The 17,404-nt window shown below is 59.2% G+C and overlaps 1 protein-coding gene across 2 annotated transcripts in view; it reads left to right on the top strand.

The window, feature by feature from the left end:
* The window catches only part of LOC147119505 (adenylate cyclase type 2-like), a 172,743-nt gene that overhangs the window by 117,413 nt on the left and 37,926 nt on the right, over nucleotides 1–17,404 (top strand). For both annotated transcript variants that reach the window (XM_085985056.1, XM_085985057.1), the window contains 2 exons: nucleotides 4,339–4,423; nucleotides 7,511–7,648. In XM_085985056.1, the coding sequence (XP_085841182.1) occupies nucleotides 4,339–4,423; nucleotides 7,511–7,648 (223 nt within the window). The remainder of the gene's footprint in view (nucleotides 1–4,338; nucleotides 4,424–7,510; nucleotides 7,649–17,404) is intronic.

Raw genomic sequence — 17,404 nt, 5'->3', positions numbered from 1 at the left:
GGGATGGGAGCGGGCGAGGGGACGGGGGATGGGAGAGGGCGAGGGGACGGGGGATGGGAGCGGGCGAGGGGACGGGGGGTGGGAGCGGGCGAGGGGACGGGGATGGGAGGGGACGGGGGATGGGAGCGGGCGAGGGGACGGGGGATGGGAGCGGGCGAGGGGACGGGGGATGGGAGCGGGCGAGGGGACGGGGGTTGGGAGTGGGCGAGGGGACGGGGGATGGGAGCGGGCGAGGGGACGGGGGATGGGAGCCGGCGAGGGGACGGGGGATGGGAGCGGGCGAGGGGACGGGGATGGGAGCGAGCGAGGGGACTGGGTATGGGAGCGAGGGAGGGGAGCGAGGGGACGGGGGATGGGAGCGGGCGAGGGGACGGGGGATGGGAGCGGGCGAGGATGCGGGGGATGGGAGCGGGCGAGGGGACGGGGGATGGGAGCGGGCGAGGGGGCGGGGGATGGGAGCGAGCGAGGGGACGGGGGATGGGAGCGAGCGAGGGGAGGGGGGATGGGAGCGGGCGAGGGGACGGGGGATGGGAGCGGGCGAGGGGACGGGGGATGGGAGCGGGCGAGGGGACGGGGGATGGGAGCGGGCGAGGGGACGGGGGATGGGAGCGAGGGGACGGGGGATGGGAGCGAGGGAGGGGACGGGGGATGGGAGCGGGCGAGGGGACGGGGGATGGGAGCGGGCGAGGGGACGGGGGATGGGAGCGGGCGAGGGGACGGGGGCGGGCGAGGGGACGGGGGATGGGAGCGAGCGAAGGGACGGGGGATGGGAGCGGGCGAGGGGGCGGGGGATGGGAGCGAGCGAGGGGACGGGGGATGGGAGCGGGCGAGGGGGCGGGGGATGGGAGCGAGCGAGGGGACGGGGGATGGGAGCGGGCGAGGGGGCGGGGGATGGGAGCGAGCGAGGGGGCGGGGGATGGGAGCGAGCGAGGGGACGGGGGATGGGAGCGTGCGAGGGGGCGGGGGATGGGAGCGAGCGAGGGGACGCGGGATGGGAGCGGGCGAGGGGATGGGAGCAGGTGAGGGGACGGGGGATGGGAGCGGGCGAGGGGACGGGGGATGGGAGCGGGCGAGGGAACGGGGGATGGGAGCGGGCGAGGGGAGCGGGGGATGGGAGCGAGGGGACGGGGGATGGGAGTGGGCGAGGGGACGGGGGATGGGAGCGGGCGAGGGGACGGGGGATGGGAGCGAGCGAGGGGACGGGGGATGGGAGCGAGAGGACGGGGGATGGGAGCAAGCGAGGGGACGGGGGATGGGAGCGAGAGGACGGGGGATGGGAGCGGGTGAGGGGACGGGGGATGGGAGCGGGCGAGGGGACGGGGATGGGAGCGGGCGAGGGGACGGGGGATGGGAGCGGGCGAGGGGACGGGAGCGAGAGGACGGGGGATGGGAGCGGGTGAGGGGACGGGGGATGGGAGCGGGGGATGGGCGGGATGGGAGCGGGCGAGGGGAGCGGGGGATGGGCGGGATGGGAGCGGGCGAGGGGAGCGGGGGATGGGAGCGAGGGGACGGGGGTGGGAGCGGGCGAGGGGAGCGGGGGATGGGAGCGAGGGGACGGGGATGGGAGCGGGTGAGGGGACGGGGGCGGGCGAGGGGACGGGGGATGGGAGCGAGCGAGGGGACGCGAATGGGAGCGGGTGAGGGGACGGGGGAGGGGAGCGAGCGAGGGGACGGGGGTTGGGAGCGGGCGAGGGGACGGGGGATGGGAGCGGGCGAGGGGACGGGGGATGGGAGGGGACGGGGATGGGAGCGAGCGAGGGGACGGGGGATGGGAGCGTGCGAGGGGGCGGGGGATGGGAGCGAGCGAGGGGGCGGGGAATGGGAGCGGGCGAGGGGATGGGAGCGGGTGAGGGGAGCGGGGGATGGGAGCGAGGGGACGGGGGATAGGAGCGGGCGAGGGGACGAGGGATGGGAGCGGGCGAGGGGACGGGGGATGGGAGCGGGCGAGGGGACGGGGGATGGGAGCGGGCGAGGGGATGGGAGCGGGTGAGGGGAGCGGGGGATGGGAGCGAGGGGACGGGGGATGGGAGCGGGCGAGGGGACGGGGGATGGGAGCGGGCGAGGGGACGGGGATGGGAGCGAGCGAGGGGACGGGGTATGGGAGCGAGGGAGGGGAGCGAGGGGACGGGGATGGGAGCGGGCGAGGGGACGGGGGATGGGAGCAGGCGAGGGGACGGGGGATGGGAGCGGGCGAGGGGGCGGGGGATGGGAGCGGGCGAGGGGGCGGGGGATGGGAGCGGGCGAGGGGGCGGGGGATGGGAGCGGGCGAGGGGACGGGGGATGGGAGCGGGCGAGGGGACGGGCGAGGGGACGGGGGATGGGAGCGAGCGAGGGGACGGGGGATGGGAGCGAGCGAGGGGACGGGATGGGAGCGAGGGAGGGGAGCAAGGGGACGGGGGATGGGAGCGGGCGAGGGGACTGGGATGGGAGCAAGCGAGGGGACGGGATGGGAGCGGGCGAGGGGACGGGGGATGGGAGCGGGCGAGGGGACGGGGGATGGGAGCGGGCGAGGGGATGGGAGCGGGTGAGGGGAGCGGGGGATGGGAGCGAGGGGACGGGGGATGGGAGCGGGCGAGGGGACGGGGGATGGGAGCGGGCGAGGGGACGGGGGATGGGAGCGGGCGAGGGGACGGGGATGGGAGCGAGCGAGGGGACGGGGGATGGGAGCGGGCGAGGGGACGGGGGATGGGAGCGGGCGAGGGGACGGGGATGGGAGCAAGCGAGGGGACGGGGTATGGGAGCGAGGGAGGGGAGCGAGGGGATGGGGGATGGGAGCGGGCGAGGGGACGGGGGATGGGAGCAGGCGAGGGGACGGGGGATGGGAGCGGGCGAGGGGGCGGGGAATGGGAGCGGGCGAGGGGACGGGGGATGGGAGCGGGCGACGGGGCGGGGGATGGGAGCGGGCGAGGGGACGGGGGATGGGAGCGGGCGAGGGGACGGGGGATGGGAGCGAGCGAGGGGACGGGGGATGGGTGCGAGCGAGGGGACGGGGGATGGGAGCGAGCGAGGGGACGGGGGATGGGAGCGAGCGAGGGGACGGGGGATGGGAGCGAGCGAGGGGACGGGGGATGGGAGCGAGGGAGGGGAGCAGGGGGACGGGGGATGGGAGCGGGCGAGGGGACGGGGATGGGAGCGAGCGAGGGGACGGGGGATGGGAGCGAGCGAGGGGACGGGGGATGGGAGCGAGCGAGGGAGCGGGGGATGGGAGCGGGCGAGGGGACGGGGGATGGGAGCGAGCGAGGGGACGGGGGTGGGAGCGGGCGAGGGGACGGGGGATGGGAGCGGGCGAGGGGACGGGGGATGGGAGCAAGCGAGCGGAGCGAGGGGACGCGGGATGGGAGCGGGCGAGGGGACGGGGGATGGGAGCGAGGGAGGGGAGCGAGGGGACGGGGGATGGGAGCGAGGGAGGGGACGGGGGATGGGAGCGGGCGAGGGGACGGGGGATGGGAGCGGGCGAGGGGACGGGGGCGGGCGAGGGGACGGGGGATGGGAGCGAGCGAGGGGACGGGGGATGGGAGCGAGCGAGGGGACGGGGGATGGGAGCGAGCGAGGGGATGGGGGATGGGAGCGAGCGAGGGGATGGGGGATGGGAGCGGGCGAGGGGGCGGGGGATGGGAGCGAGAGGACGGGGGATGGGAGCCGGTGAGGGGACGGGGGATGGGAGCGGGCGAGGGGACGGGGGATGGGAGCGAGAGGACGGGGGATGGGAGCGGGTGAGGGGATGGGGGATGGGAGCGGGCGATGGGAGCGGGGGATGGGCGGGATGGGAGCGGGCGAGGGGAGCGGGGGATGGGCGGGATGGGAGCGGGCGAGGGGAGCGGGGGATGGGAGCGAGGGGACGGGGATGGGAGCGGGTGAGGGGAGCGGGGGATGGGAGCGAGGGGACGGGGATGGGAGCGGGTGAGGGGACGGGGGATGGGAGCGGGCGAGGGGACAGGGGATGGGAGCGAGAGGACGGGGGATGGGAGCGGGTGAGGGGACGGGGGATGGGAGCGGGCGATGGGAGCGGGGGATGGGCGGGATGGGAGCGGGCGAGGGGAGCGGGGGATGGGCGGGATGGGAGCGGGCGAGGGGAGCGGGGGATGGGAGCGAGGGGACGGGGATGGGAGCGGGCGAGGGGAGCGGGGGATTGGAGCGAGGGGACGGGGATGGGAGCGGGTGAGGGGAGCGGGGGATGGGAGCGAGGGGACGGGGGATGGGAGCGGGTGAGAGGAGCACTCCAGGGGTGGTCCCTCTATTTTTTTGTTTTCCCGTACAGCGTCTCCCCTGGACCCCACCCATTCCGTTTCCCCCTCAAGCCTCCTCCACGTTCTAACCCTTCTCCCCTTGTCTCTGCAGGAACGTGACGCTGGGCATCTCGTACGGTGTGTCCTTCTTCCTCTTCCTGCTCATCCTCTTCACCTGCTTTGCTGGTCACTTCTCGGTAAGGACTTGGAGGGTGGGTGGGCGGGGGGGAGGCGGTGGCGAAGGAGCCCGCAGGTATTGCCCGCATCCAGCGGGTGCTGTCTCCTCACACCCCAGCCAGAAGGTTGGGGGCGGTGGAGCAGTGGTGAAGGCCGCCTCTCTCTGACGTCAGTGGGGCAGCGCAGGTCAGACACTGACCTTTCACCCTCGGGAACAGGAGTCAAATGCAGTCCTAGACAGAGGGGGATGGTGAAGGCCTCCTCTCTGTTGGGGCGGTGGGGGACAGGGTTCAGACACTGACCTTTGACCTTTGGGGGTCAAATCTTTTTCCCTTCCTGAAGTGTGTAAATGAGGAGTGGTGGGGCGGGTGGGGTGGGGAGGCGGTGAGGGGGCAAGGCGAGGTCAGCACCTTTAACCCTCACTTGCAGGTTGTGGTAATAATAATAACTTCCGGGAAGTTATGTGCACATCACTTCCTGTGAACTGTGAACTCTGTGCATACATCACTTCCTGTGCATACGTCACTTCCTGTGTTTGGACTAGTATAAATACTGAACTGCTCAGTATGGTAAAAGGGCTTCACCTAGAGGCATGGTGAAGACCGCTCTTGTATATAGTTTAATTATAAGTTGCTTAAAGCTTACTTTAAAGTTCCTTGATGTGTGAGACTCTTTTGTTACATCACAGGTCATTTGGGTTTATAAATAGAGAAGTAGAATATAAAAGCAAAGAGATCATGCTCGAACTTTATAAATTACTGGTTAGACCTCAGCAAGAGTATTGTGGACAATTCTGGGCACCACACCTCAGGAAAGACGAAAAGGCCTGAGAAAGGGTGATTCGATCGAAGTTTTCAAGATATTAAGGGGAACTGGTAGGATAGAGAGAGAGAGAAACGACAGTATTTCCGTTGGCCATGCCTGTCAGGAGTCAGTGTTTACATAGCATTACAGAGGATATAAGGCAGAGAAACTGGCCATTCGGCCCAACCAGTCCATGCCGGCGTTTATGCTCCACTCGAGCCTCCTCCCGTCTTTCCTCATCTAAACCTATCAGCATAACCCTCTATTCCCTTCTCCCTCATCTGGTTGTCCAGCCTCCCCTTAAATGCATCGATACTATTCACTTCAACCACTCCCTGTGGTAGCGAGTTCCACATTCTCACCACTCTCTGGGTAAAGAAGTTTCTCCTGAATTCCCTATTGGATTTCTTGGTGACTATCTTATATTGATGGCCTCTAGTTATGCTCTTCCCCACAAGTGGAAACATTCTCTCTGTATCCACTCTATCAAAACCTTTCATAATTTTAAAGACCTCTATTAGTTCGCCCCTCAGCCTTCTTTTGTCAAGAGAAAAGAGACCCAGCCTGTCCATCCTATGTATACTCTCGTATTTCTGGTATCATCCTTGTAAATCTTCTCTGCACCCTCTCCAGTGCCTCTATATCCTTTTTATAATATGGCGACCAGAACTGTAAGTTAAGAAACACTTCTACACATAAAGGATGGTCGAAGTTTGGAACTCTCTTCCGCAAAGGGCAATTGGTGCTGGATCAATTGTTAATTTTAAGTCTGAGATTGATAGCTTTCTGTTGTTGGGAGGTATTAAGGGACATGGGCCAAAGGCTGGGGTGTGGAGTTAGGTTGCAGATCGGCCCTGATCTCATTGAATGTCGGAGCAGGGTCGAGGGGCTGAACGGCCTCCTCCTGTTCCCGTGTTCCTATGTTACCAGGGATGAGAGGCTTCAGTTATGAGGTGAGGATGGAAAAGTTCGGACTGTTCTCCTGGGAAACAGAGAAGGTTAAGAAGTGAGGAAGGATGTTCTTGCCATGGAGGGAGTGCAGCGAAGATTCACCAGACTGATACCTGGGATGGCAGGAATGACGTATGGAGAGAGATTGGGTCGATTGGGCTTATATTCGTTAGAGTTTAGAAGAATGAGAGGGGATCTCATTGAAACTTATAAAATTCTAACAGGACTAGACAGACTAGACGCAGGAAGGCTGTTCCCGATGGTCGGGGAGTCCAGAACCAGGGGTCACAGTCTAAGGATAAGGGGTAAGCCATTTAGGACAGAGATGAGGAGGAATTTCTTCACCCAAAGAGTGGTGAACCTGTGGAATTCTCTACCACAGAAGGCAGTAGAGGCCAATTCATTAAATATATTCAAGAAGGAGTTAGATATATTTCTTAAGGCTAAGGGGATCACGGGGTATGGGGAGAAAGCAGGGACAGGGTACTGAATCTGGATGATCAGCCATGATCGCATTGAATGGCGGAGCAGGCTCGAGGGGCCAAATGGCCCACTCCTGCTCCTATCTTCTATGTTTCTATGACCCGGCAGAGGTTTTCAAGATAATGAGAGGTTTCAATAGAGTAAGTAGGGGGAAAAAATTCCCTCTTTTCTTCTTAGGCAGTCCCTGGGAACCGAGGATGATTTGCTTCCACACTAACAATGAGTTCTCAGGTGACTGATGAGTCCAGTGCGGGACCTACCGTCTCTGTCACAGGTGGGGCAGACGGTATTTGAAGGGGCGGGTGGGTGGGGTGCTTGGGTTGACGTGCGCTCCTTGCGCTGCCTGCGCTTGGCTTCCGCTTGCTCCCGGCGAAGAGACTCGAGGTGTTCGGCGCCTTCCCCAGATGCTTCTCCTCCACTTTGTGCGGTCTTGGGCCAGGGATTCCCAGGTGTCGGTGGGGATGTTGCACTTTTTCAAGGAGGCTTTGAGGGTGTCCTTGAAGCGTTTCCTCTGCCCGCCTGGCGAGTGGGTCAATAACCAAAGGCCATAGGTTCAAAAATCATTGGCCAAAGGATGTAGAGGGGAGCTGAGGAGAAATGTTTTCATTCAGAGTGTTGTCGGGATCTGGAACGCTCTCCCTGAAAAGGGGGTGGGAGCTGATTCCACAAATAAGCTTCAAAGGGAGTTGGACGGGCACTTGAGGATAAGGAACTGACAGGGTCACGGACACAAAGCGGGGGGCGCGGGACGAAGCACGACTGCTCTTTCAAAGAGCCAGCACAGGCCCTACGGGCCGAATGGCCTCCTTCTGTGTTGTGTGATTCTATGAAAAGTAACGCCTCTGTGTTTTCCTTTTGTCCTCTGGCAGAAATGCACCGAGAAGGGTCCCATGGGCCTACAGTGGATCTCCTCCATCTCGGTCTCCGTCAGCAGCAAGCCCTGGCTGTGCATCATATTGGCCATCAGCACCATCCTGCTCGTGCTGGCCATGGCGCTCTTCAATTTCGTGAGTAGTCTCCGGGTTTTGCCCCCTCCCCCTTTCCCTTTTGCTCCTCCCCCCCCACCCCATGCCTCTATAGGTCGGTACCAGCTGTGGCTCAGTCCGTCTCACACTCTCGCCCCTGAGTCAGCAGGTCGTGGGTTCGAACCCCCCCCCCCCCCCAACTCCAGAGCCCCCATCATCCAAGGCCTACATTCCCCAGTGCCAGTACTGAGGGAGTGCTGCACTGTCGGAGGTGCCGACTTTCGAAGGAGACGTTAAACCGAGGGCCCTGTCTGCCCGCTCAGCTGGACGTAAAAGATCAGGGGAGTGTCCGGGGGCGGGGGGGGGTGTCGATGTTTATCCCTCAATCATCTTCATTGATTATCGGGTCACTATCGCATTAACCAGTTGTGGGGCCGTGCTGTGTGTAATTTGGGTGAGTGGGTGTGACCGTACAGAGAGAGGGAGACAGAAAGAGAGAGAGAGACAGACAGACAGAAGACGTGACAGAGAGAGAGAGACCTTGGGCGAGAAATTTGGAGGTTTAGCGGCGGCCGATGAGGCCTGTTTTGAAGAAAAAAATGGCGGCTGCCTCGCTTCCACCAGCAGGTCTCGCAGCCGCCGCCATTGGGTCCCGCGGCGGCCGCCGTTTTGGCCCGTTCGGCAGCACTGCCGGTGCCTGCACTGGCTGCAGAACTGGAAATGAGGCAGATCGTGACGTCAGTGAGTGTGCAACGCTCACTTGACGCACGACCTGCCATTTCCACCGACGCCGCTCCACTTACCAGCCTCTCTTAATCACGACCACTGACCAAGCATTCAGCTGCAGGAAGGAGCCTCCAGCAGCGCTATTGAAAGGGATCATCATCAACAACTTGCAGCTGACATGGTTTCTCAGTTTTGACAGGCTCTGTGTAACTTTCTATAACTCCGGTAGCTTTCTAAACTTGTTTCAAGTTCCTGCGGTCACGACGGGTGTTGCTGCAAGTGGAGAACACCTTCATTCTCATTTAAAGGCTTCTGCTCACAACACCTGCTCACAGTCACGGGGGGCTCTACTGGGAGTCCCCCTCGTGCTTGAGTATCTGCGGAAGAGGGAGTGGAGGCAGCGAAGAAGAGGAGAAGAGGGAGGAGGAGGGCTCTCAGCAGGAGGACTTACCCACCTAGCGTCTTCCGAGAGCACTTCCCTTACCTCCACTTAAGCGAGGAGCAGTGTATCAGGAGACTAAATGTAACATTTCCAAATTTGCTGATGATACAAAGCTAGGTGGCAGTGTCAGTTGCGAAGAGGATGTGAAGAGGCTTCAAGGGGATCTCGACAGGCTCAGTGAGTGGGCGAGAACATGGCAGATGGAACATAATGTGGATAAATGTGAAGTTATCCACTTTGGTAGAAAAAACAGAAAGGCAGAGTATTTCCTAAATGGTGAAAGATTGGGGAATGCAGATGCTCAAAGAGACCTGGGTGTCCTTGTACATGAGTCACTGAAAGTGAATGTGCAGCTGCAGCAAACCATTAGGAAGGCAAATTATATGCTGGCCTTCATTACAAGAGGATTTGAGTACAGGAGTAAAGAAGTCTTACTCCAATTATATAGGGCCTTGGTGAGATCACACCTGGAGTACTGTGTACAATTTTGGTCTCCTTACCTAAGGAAGGATATACTTGCCATAGAGGGAGTGCAACGAAGGTTCACGAGATTGATTCCTGGGATGGCGGGACTGTTGTGTGAGAAGAGATTGAGTAAACTAGGCCTGTATTCTCTTGAATTCAGAAGAATGAGAGGGGATCTCATTGAAGCATACAAAATTATTACAGGGCTTGATAGGGTGGATGCTGGGAGAATGTTTCCCTTGGCTGGGGAGTCTAGAACCAGGGGCCACAGCCTCAGGATAAAGGGTCGGCCATTCAGGACTGAGATGAGAAGAAATTTCTTCACACAGAGGGTGGTGAATCTTTGGAATTCTCTACCCCAGAGGGCTGTGGAGGCTCAGTCATTGGGTATATTCAAAACAGAAGTCGATAGATTTCTGACTAGTAAGGGCATCAAGGGATATGGCGATAGGGCCGGTGAATGGAGTTGAGGCAGAAGATGAGCCATGATCTCATTAAATGGCGGAGCAGGCTCGGAGGGCCAAATGGCCCACTCCTGCTCCTATTTCTTATGTTCTTATGCTCTGCTTCACCAAGGAGGTGGTCCACAGAACTCTGCCACCTCCTGCAGCCTGAGAGCAGGGCGACCATGGCTCTCCCAGTGGCCATCGAGGTCACCGTGGGCCTCAATTTCTTCACTAGGGGATCCTTCCAGTCTGCAGCAGGAGACATAGCTAACATAGAATGGAATCATAGAGGTTGACACCACGGAAGGAGGCCATTTCAACCCACTTTCCAGCACTTGGTCCGTAGCCCTGCAGGTTACGGCACTTCAAGTGCATAACCAACTCCTTTTTAAATGAGATGAGGGTTCCTGCCTCTACCATCCTTTCAGGCAGTGAGTTCCAGACCCCACCACCCTCTGGGTGAAGAAATTTCCCCTGAAAACCCCTCTAAACCTCCTACCAATTACCTTAATCTATGCCCCCCTGGTTATCAACCCTTTGGCTAAGGGAAATAGGTCCTTCCTATCCACTCTATCTAGGCCCCTCATAATTTTATACACCTCAATAAGGTCTCCCCCCAGCCTCCTCTGTTCCAAAGAAAACAACCCCAGCCTATCCAATCTTTCCCCATAGCTAAAATTCTCCAGCACAGGCAACATCCTCGTAAATCTCCTCTGTACCCTCTCTAGTGCAATCATATCCTTCCTGTAGTGTGGTGACCAGAACTGCACGCAGTACTCTAGCTGAGGCCTAACTAGTGTTTTATACAGTTCAAGCATAACCTCCCAGTTCGCCGTCCATCGCTGCATCCGGGAGGTCACAGAGGCTCTCTACTCCAGGAGAAGGGACTTCATCGTCTTCTTTCTGAACAGAGAGAAGAAGGCCGAGCGCGCATGCGGCTTTGGCAGGATAGCGGGCTTCCCCGTGGGGCAAGGCGCCATCGACTGCACCCACGTGGCTTTGCGGGCGCCGTGCACCAATCCTAAGATCTTCCGTAAGCGCAAGGGCTACCGCTTATTTAACGTGCAGCCGTTGTGCGACCACACAAAGCGCATCGTGCTGGTGATTGCCCGCTATCCTGGCGCTGGTCATGATGCCTTCATCCTGCGCCAGTCCGGTGTGCCAGCACTCGCCCAGCCACCACGTCGAACCCGAGGGCGGCTGCTCGGAGGCAAGGGCTTTCCGCTCCGCGCCTGGCCCACGACTCCCCTCCACAGCCCCACAACTCCTGCCTGCCTGGGTGTCCGTGTACATGAATCACTGAAAGTTAACATGCAGGTACAGCAAGAAATTCGGAAAGCAAATGATATGTTGGCCTTTATTACAAGAGGATTTGAGTATGAGTAAAGACTCTATGGTTATCACTGTTCACACTGTTGTATCACTATACGAGGTCGCCTCTTGTCACGCTGTTATACCTGGGCTGACCACTGCTGACTCCGCCCATGGCTCCACCTACCTGCCCAGGTATAAAGGTGGTCGACTGGCTGGTATTCCTCCTTGTTGGATCCGATCACCCACGAGGGTGGGCTCTGTTATTTAGCCAATAAAAACCTATAGTTACTTTCTTAACTCGTCGCTTTTCATTGGATGAATTGATAGGTATATCAATTTTATTGGCTAAATTTTAAAATGTCGACACTTGAGCAGTCAAACGACCAGCCAAGCGACCAGCCAGACGCCCAGCTACAACAGCCACAGCAGCCAGCCTGGCTGCGAGCCCTCCGACCACCGTACCTGGATCTAAACCCACAGGCAGCAAACTCAGCCCTCGACTTCGAACACTGGCTGAGCTGTTTCGAATCCTACCTGGGAGAATCCGGCGTGCCTCAGAAATCCATGCTAAGAGTTCTGACCGCCCAAGTGAGCCCTAAAGTATTCGCACTCATCCGGGACCTTAAAACATACGAAGCCACCATCAACCTGCTGAAACAACAGTACCGGAGCCCGGTAAACTCCATGTATGCCAGACACCTCCTAAGATCCCGCCCGCAACAGCCAGGAGAGTCGGTAGATGAATTTTTACGGGCGCTACAAGCACTCGGCAGGGACTGTGACTTTAAAGCGGTATCAGCGGCAGAAAATACAGAAGATAATGTCCGCGATGCCTTCGTGAAAGGCCTGCGGTCCGACTACGCACGGCAAAGACTTCTTGAAGCAAAGGACCTTGACCTGAACACAGCTGCAGCCCTCGCTCGCTCCCTAGAAGTGGCCCATCGGGACCTCGAGGCGTACTCCAGGTACAGTAATTTGCGACCCTGGGACTCGGGACCGACCCCGACCGCGATACCCCTCGCAGCGCCGCCCCTGGGACCTACCTCTGCGTCGGCGTCCCGGACCCGATCGGGACCGCCACCCCCGGTACCGGCTGCGACTTTGGACCCCCGCGATCGGGCCGCCGGCTGCTTCTTCTGCGGCCAGGCGAAACATCCTAGGGCGCGCTGCCCAGCGAGAAACGCGACGTGCTCAAGCTGCCTGAAGAAAGGCCACTTTGCTAAGGCCTGCAGAGGCCAACAGAGATCAACAGAGGCCAGCAGTGCCTCATGCGAGTTGTGGGGGCGGCCATCTTCCATCAAGGCCACAGATGCCAGCATCCCCACGTGTGAGTCATGGGGGCGGCCATCTTTGATCCAGGCAACCGACACCAGCAGTGCCTCATGTGAGTTGTGGGGGCAGCCATCTTCTCCGCCATTTTGTCCAACCTCGTGGGCGCCGCCATTTTACCCTCCACGCTCGACCGCCACCTCGCCTCCGGACTCGACCACCACCTCACCCGCAGACTACGGCAGCTCGCTGAGCCACACACTAGCCTCCGTCACACTGGACCAAGCCCGCCCGCACCACCTGTCCAAGTCCATGATGGACATCAAAGTAAACGGCCGCGCCACGACCTGCCTGTTCGACAGCGGAAGCACGGAGAGTTTCATCCACCCAGACACGGTGAGCCACTACTCCCTCACTGTCCGGCCAACGCGCAACCGGATCTTGATGGCATCGAGGTCCCACGCCACAGACATCAGCGGCTACTGTGCCGTGACCCTGTCGGTTAAGGGCACGGAGTATAAACATTTTAAACTCCTCGTCCTCCCCCAGCTCTGCGCTGCCGTCCTACTAGGGCTGGACTTCCAATCCCACCTCCAAAGCGTCACTCTAGCATACGGCGGACCCCTCCCCCCACTCACAGTCGACAACCAGCAGCCTTTAAACCGCCCACCGCGTAACACCTGCGGCCTATCCACCCTCAAGGTCCCGCCACCTTCCCTGTTCGCTAACCTCACCCCCGACTGCAAACCCGTCGCTACCAAGAGCAGGCGGTACAGCGCCGGGGACAGAGCCTTCATTAGCTCTGAGGTGCAGCGTCTCCTGAAGGAGGGCATCATCGAGGGGAGCAGCAGCCCCTGGCGTGCCCAGGTCATGGTCGTTAAGACCGGCAATAAAAACCGCCTGGTCATCGACTACAGCCACACCATAAACCGGTACACCCAGCTGGACGCATACCCCCTTCCCCGCATATCCGATATGGTCAATCAGATTGCACAATACCGAGTATTCTCTACCATCGACCTTAAGTCGGCCTACCACCAACTCCCTATCCGCCCTGAGGACCGCCAGTATACCGCCTTCGAGGCGAATGGCCGCCTCTACCACTTCCTTAGGGTTCCCTTCAGCGTCACCAACGGGGTTTCGGTCTTCCAAAGGGAGATGGACCGGATGGTTGACCAGAACGGGCTGCACGCCACGTTCCCCTATCTAGATAACGTCACCATCTGCGGCCACGACCGGCAGGACCATGATGTTAATCTGGAGAGATTCCTCCATACGGCCCAACGGCTGAACCTCACCTACAATAAGGAGAAATGTGTCATTAACACCTCACGCCTTGCCATCCTCGGCTGCGTAGTAGAGGACGGACTCATCGGCCCCGACCCCGAAAGAATGCGCCCCCCTCATGGAGTTACCCCTCCCCCACTGCCCAAAGGCGCTGAAGAGAACCCTGGGGCTCTTCGCCTACTATGCCCAATGGGTGCCCAATTATGCGGACAAAGCCAGACCCCTCATGAAGTCCACATCCTTCCCCCTTACGGAGGAAGCGTGCGCTGCCTTCTCCCTCATTAAGGGAGACATTGCTAAGGCCACAATGCACGCGGTGGATGAGTCCATCCCCTTCCAAGTGGAGAGCGATGCATCCGACTTCGCCCTAGCCGCTACCCTTAACCAGGAGGGGAGACCGGTGGCCTTCTTCTCAAGGACCCTACAGGGCCCTGAGATCCGACACTCGTCGGTCGAGAAGGAGGCCCAGGCGATTGTGGAGGCTGTACAACGCTGGAGGCACTACCTGGCAGGCAAACGATTTACCCTCCTCACCGACCAGCGTTCGGTCGCTTTTATGTTTAATAACAAGCTGAGGGGTAAAATCAAGAACGACAAGATCTTGAGGTGGAGAATCGAACTCTCCACCTATGATTATGATATCTTGTACCGGCCAGGTAAGCTGAACGAACCCCCTGATGCTCTATCACGAATTACATGCGCCAACGCGCAAATTGATAGACTTCAGACCCTCCACAACGACCTCTGCCACCCCGGAGTCACCAGACTTTACCACTTCATTAAGGCCCGCAACCTGCCCTACTCCATCGAGGAGGTCAGGACCATGACCAGGAACTGCCAGACCTGTGCCGAGTGCAAACCGCATTTCTTTAGGCCGGACAGAGCAAGCCTGATCAAGGCCACCCGCCCCTTCGAGCGCTTGAGCATCGATTTTAAGGGGCCCCTCCCGTCCTCTGACCGTAATGTGTACTTCCTCAACATTGTTGATGAGTACTCCCATTTCCCCTTCGCCTTCCCCTGCCCAGACATGACCAGTACCACGGTCATTAAATGCCTGAACGACCTCTTCGCCTTGTTCGGGTTCCCAAACTATATACATAGTGACCGGGGCTCCTCCTTCATGAGCGAGGAACTCCGCCAGTTCCTACTAGCAAGAGGTATTGCTGCAAGCAGGACCACCAGCTACAACCCTCGAGGGAACGGCCAGGTGGAAAGAGAGAACGCGACTGTATGGAAGGCCGCCCTCTTAGCCTTAAAGTCTAAGGGCCTCCCAACCTCCTGCTGGCAGGAAGTCCTCCCGGCAGCGCTGCATTCCATCCGGTCACTACTTTGCACTGCCATTAACGCCACCCCCCATGAACGAATGTTTGTTTTCCCCAGGAAGTCGACTACGGGAACCACACTACCAACCTGGCTGACCTCTCCGGGGCCCGTCCTGCTGCGAAAGCACGTGAGGGCCCATAAAACGGACCCCCTGGTCGAGAGGGTGAACGTCCTGCACGCCAACTCTCAGTACGCCTATGTGGCATACCCAGACGGGCGGGAGGACACAGTCTCCTTGCGAGACCTCGCACCCTCGGGCATTCCGGAGACACCACCTTCACCCCCCCCCCCCCCCGATTCCAGCTCAGGTAGACGGCATGCCGGAACCCCACGAGCCCTCGCCGACCCCGCAGACACCAGCATCACCACCGGAGAATGCAACACCGCCGCTGCGACGATCGGAAAGGCTTACGAGGCCCCCGGACAGACTGACATACCAGAACTGGTAGTACACATCACCCCGCCGGACTCAAATCTAAACAAGGGGTGAATGTGGTAAACCACTTTTGTCGTTCACTATCGTTACACTATAGTTATCACTGTCATATCGTTACTCTATGGTTATCACTGTTCACACTGTTGTATCACTATACGAGGTCGCCTCTTGTCACGCTGTTATACCTGGGCTGACCACTGCTGACTCCGCCCATGGCTCCACCTACCTGCCCAGGTATAAAGGTGGTCGACTGGCTGGTATTCCTCCTTGTTGGATCCAATCACCCACGAGGGTGGGCTCTGTTATTTAGCCAATAAAAACCTATAGTTACTTTCCTAACTCGTCGCTTTTCATTGGATGAATTGATAGGTATATCAGTCTTACTGCAATTATATAGGGCTCTGGTGAGACCACACCTGGAGCATTGTGTACAGTTTTGGTCTCCTTACCTAAGGAAGGATATACTTGCCATAGAGGGAGTGCAACGAAGGTTCACCAGACTGGTTCCTGGGATGAGGAGAGATTGAGTAGACTAGGCCTATATTCTCTAGAGTTTAGAAGAATGAGAGGTGATCTCATTAAAACGTAACAAAATTCTTACAGGGCTTGATAGGGTAGATGCAGGGAGGATGTTTCCCCTGGCTGGGGGATCTAGAGCCAGGGGTCACAATCTCAGAATAAGGGGTCGGCCATTTAGGACTGAGATGAGGGGAAATTTCTTCACTCAGAGGGTGGTGAATCTTTGGAATTCTCTGCCCCAGAGGGCTCTGGAGGCTGTCGTTGAGTATATTCAAGACAGAGATCGATAGATTTTTGAATATTAAGGGAACCAAGGGATATGGGGATAGTGCAGGAAAGTGGAGATGAGGAAGAAGATCAACCATGATCTTACTGAATGGCGGAGCAGGCTCGAGGGCCCGAATGGCCCACTCCTGCTCCTAATTCTTATGTTCTCATATAATGACAGCCATGCTGCCACCAGGAACATCATCGAGCAGACCATCGGGGTGCTCAAGTAATGGCTCTGCTGCCTTGGACCACTCGGGAGGGGCCCTCCAGTATTCGGCGGAGCGGGTGTCCCATTCCGTGGTGGTCTGCTGCATGCTCCACAACTTGGCCATCATGAGGGTGCATCTCGCCACCAGGGATTGCGGGACCGCCTCAGGAGGAGGAGGAGGAGGAAGAGGAGGGAGGGAGGAGGCAGGCAGCAAATCCCCATTCCGGATGGATTGTCTGAGAACGCCTCCTCAGACTCCGATTCCAGTGACTGAAACCCCCAGATCCCCGTTGTTTGCCATTTCCCCATCATGCAGTCAGCCAGTGGCTCAGTGGGTCGCATCCTCGCCTCTGAGTCAGAAGGTTGTGGGTTCAAATCCCACTCCAGGGACTCGAGCATGAAAAACCTAGTGCAGCACTGAGGGAGCGCTGCACTGTCGGAGGTGCCGTCTTTCAGATGAGACATTAAACCGAGGCCCCATCTGCTCTCTTCGGTGGACATAGAAGATCCCATGGACGCTATTTCGAAGAAGAGCAGGGGCAGGTGTCCTGGGGCCAATATTTATCCCTCAATCAACATCACTAAAACAGACGATCTGGTCATTAACCACATTGCTGTTTGTGGAATCTTGCTGTGTGCAAATTGGCTGCCACATTACAACAGTGACTCCACTTCAAAAAAAAATACTTCATTGGCTGTAAAGTGCTTTGGGACATCCGGTGGTCGTGAAAGGCGCTATATAAATGTAAGTCTTTTTCTTTTTACCATCCCTCTGTCACAGAACATCACGGCGTCTTCCTGGGCACGAAGGTGAACGAGAGCCAGCACAAAACACACACACTCCGAACGCAAATCATAAATTTAGCGCAATCCAATCAGCATTACAATATCGCCGAATCACTCTTGTGCTTTCCCTCAGTGCCTGTCGTTCGCGTGCCTTGACCTACTCTAGCGCTCCTGCGCAGCGCTCCCCCGAGCTACCCTTTCCCCACCCACCCCCGGCCGGGCCTGGCTGCAGCCCGCTCATGCCCGTTGCCTCACCCTAGAGACATAGAGTCACAGAGTTATACAGCACAGAAAGAGGCCCTTCGGC

The sequence above is a fragment of the Somniosus microcephalus genome, chromosome 4, assembly GCF_052327205.1.
Source record: "Somniosus microcephalus isolate GS21.2 chromosome 4, FLI_Smic_1.0, whole genome shotgun sequence".
Lineage (NCBI taxonomy): Eukaryota > Metazoa > Chordata > Chondrichthyes > Squaliformes > Somniosidae > Somniosus > Somniosus microcephalus.
This window is presented reverse-complemented; position numbering and strand designations above follow the sequence as displayed.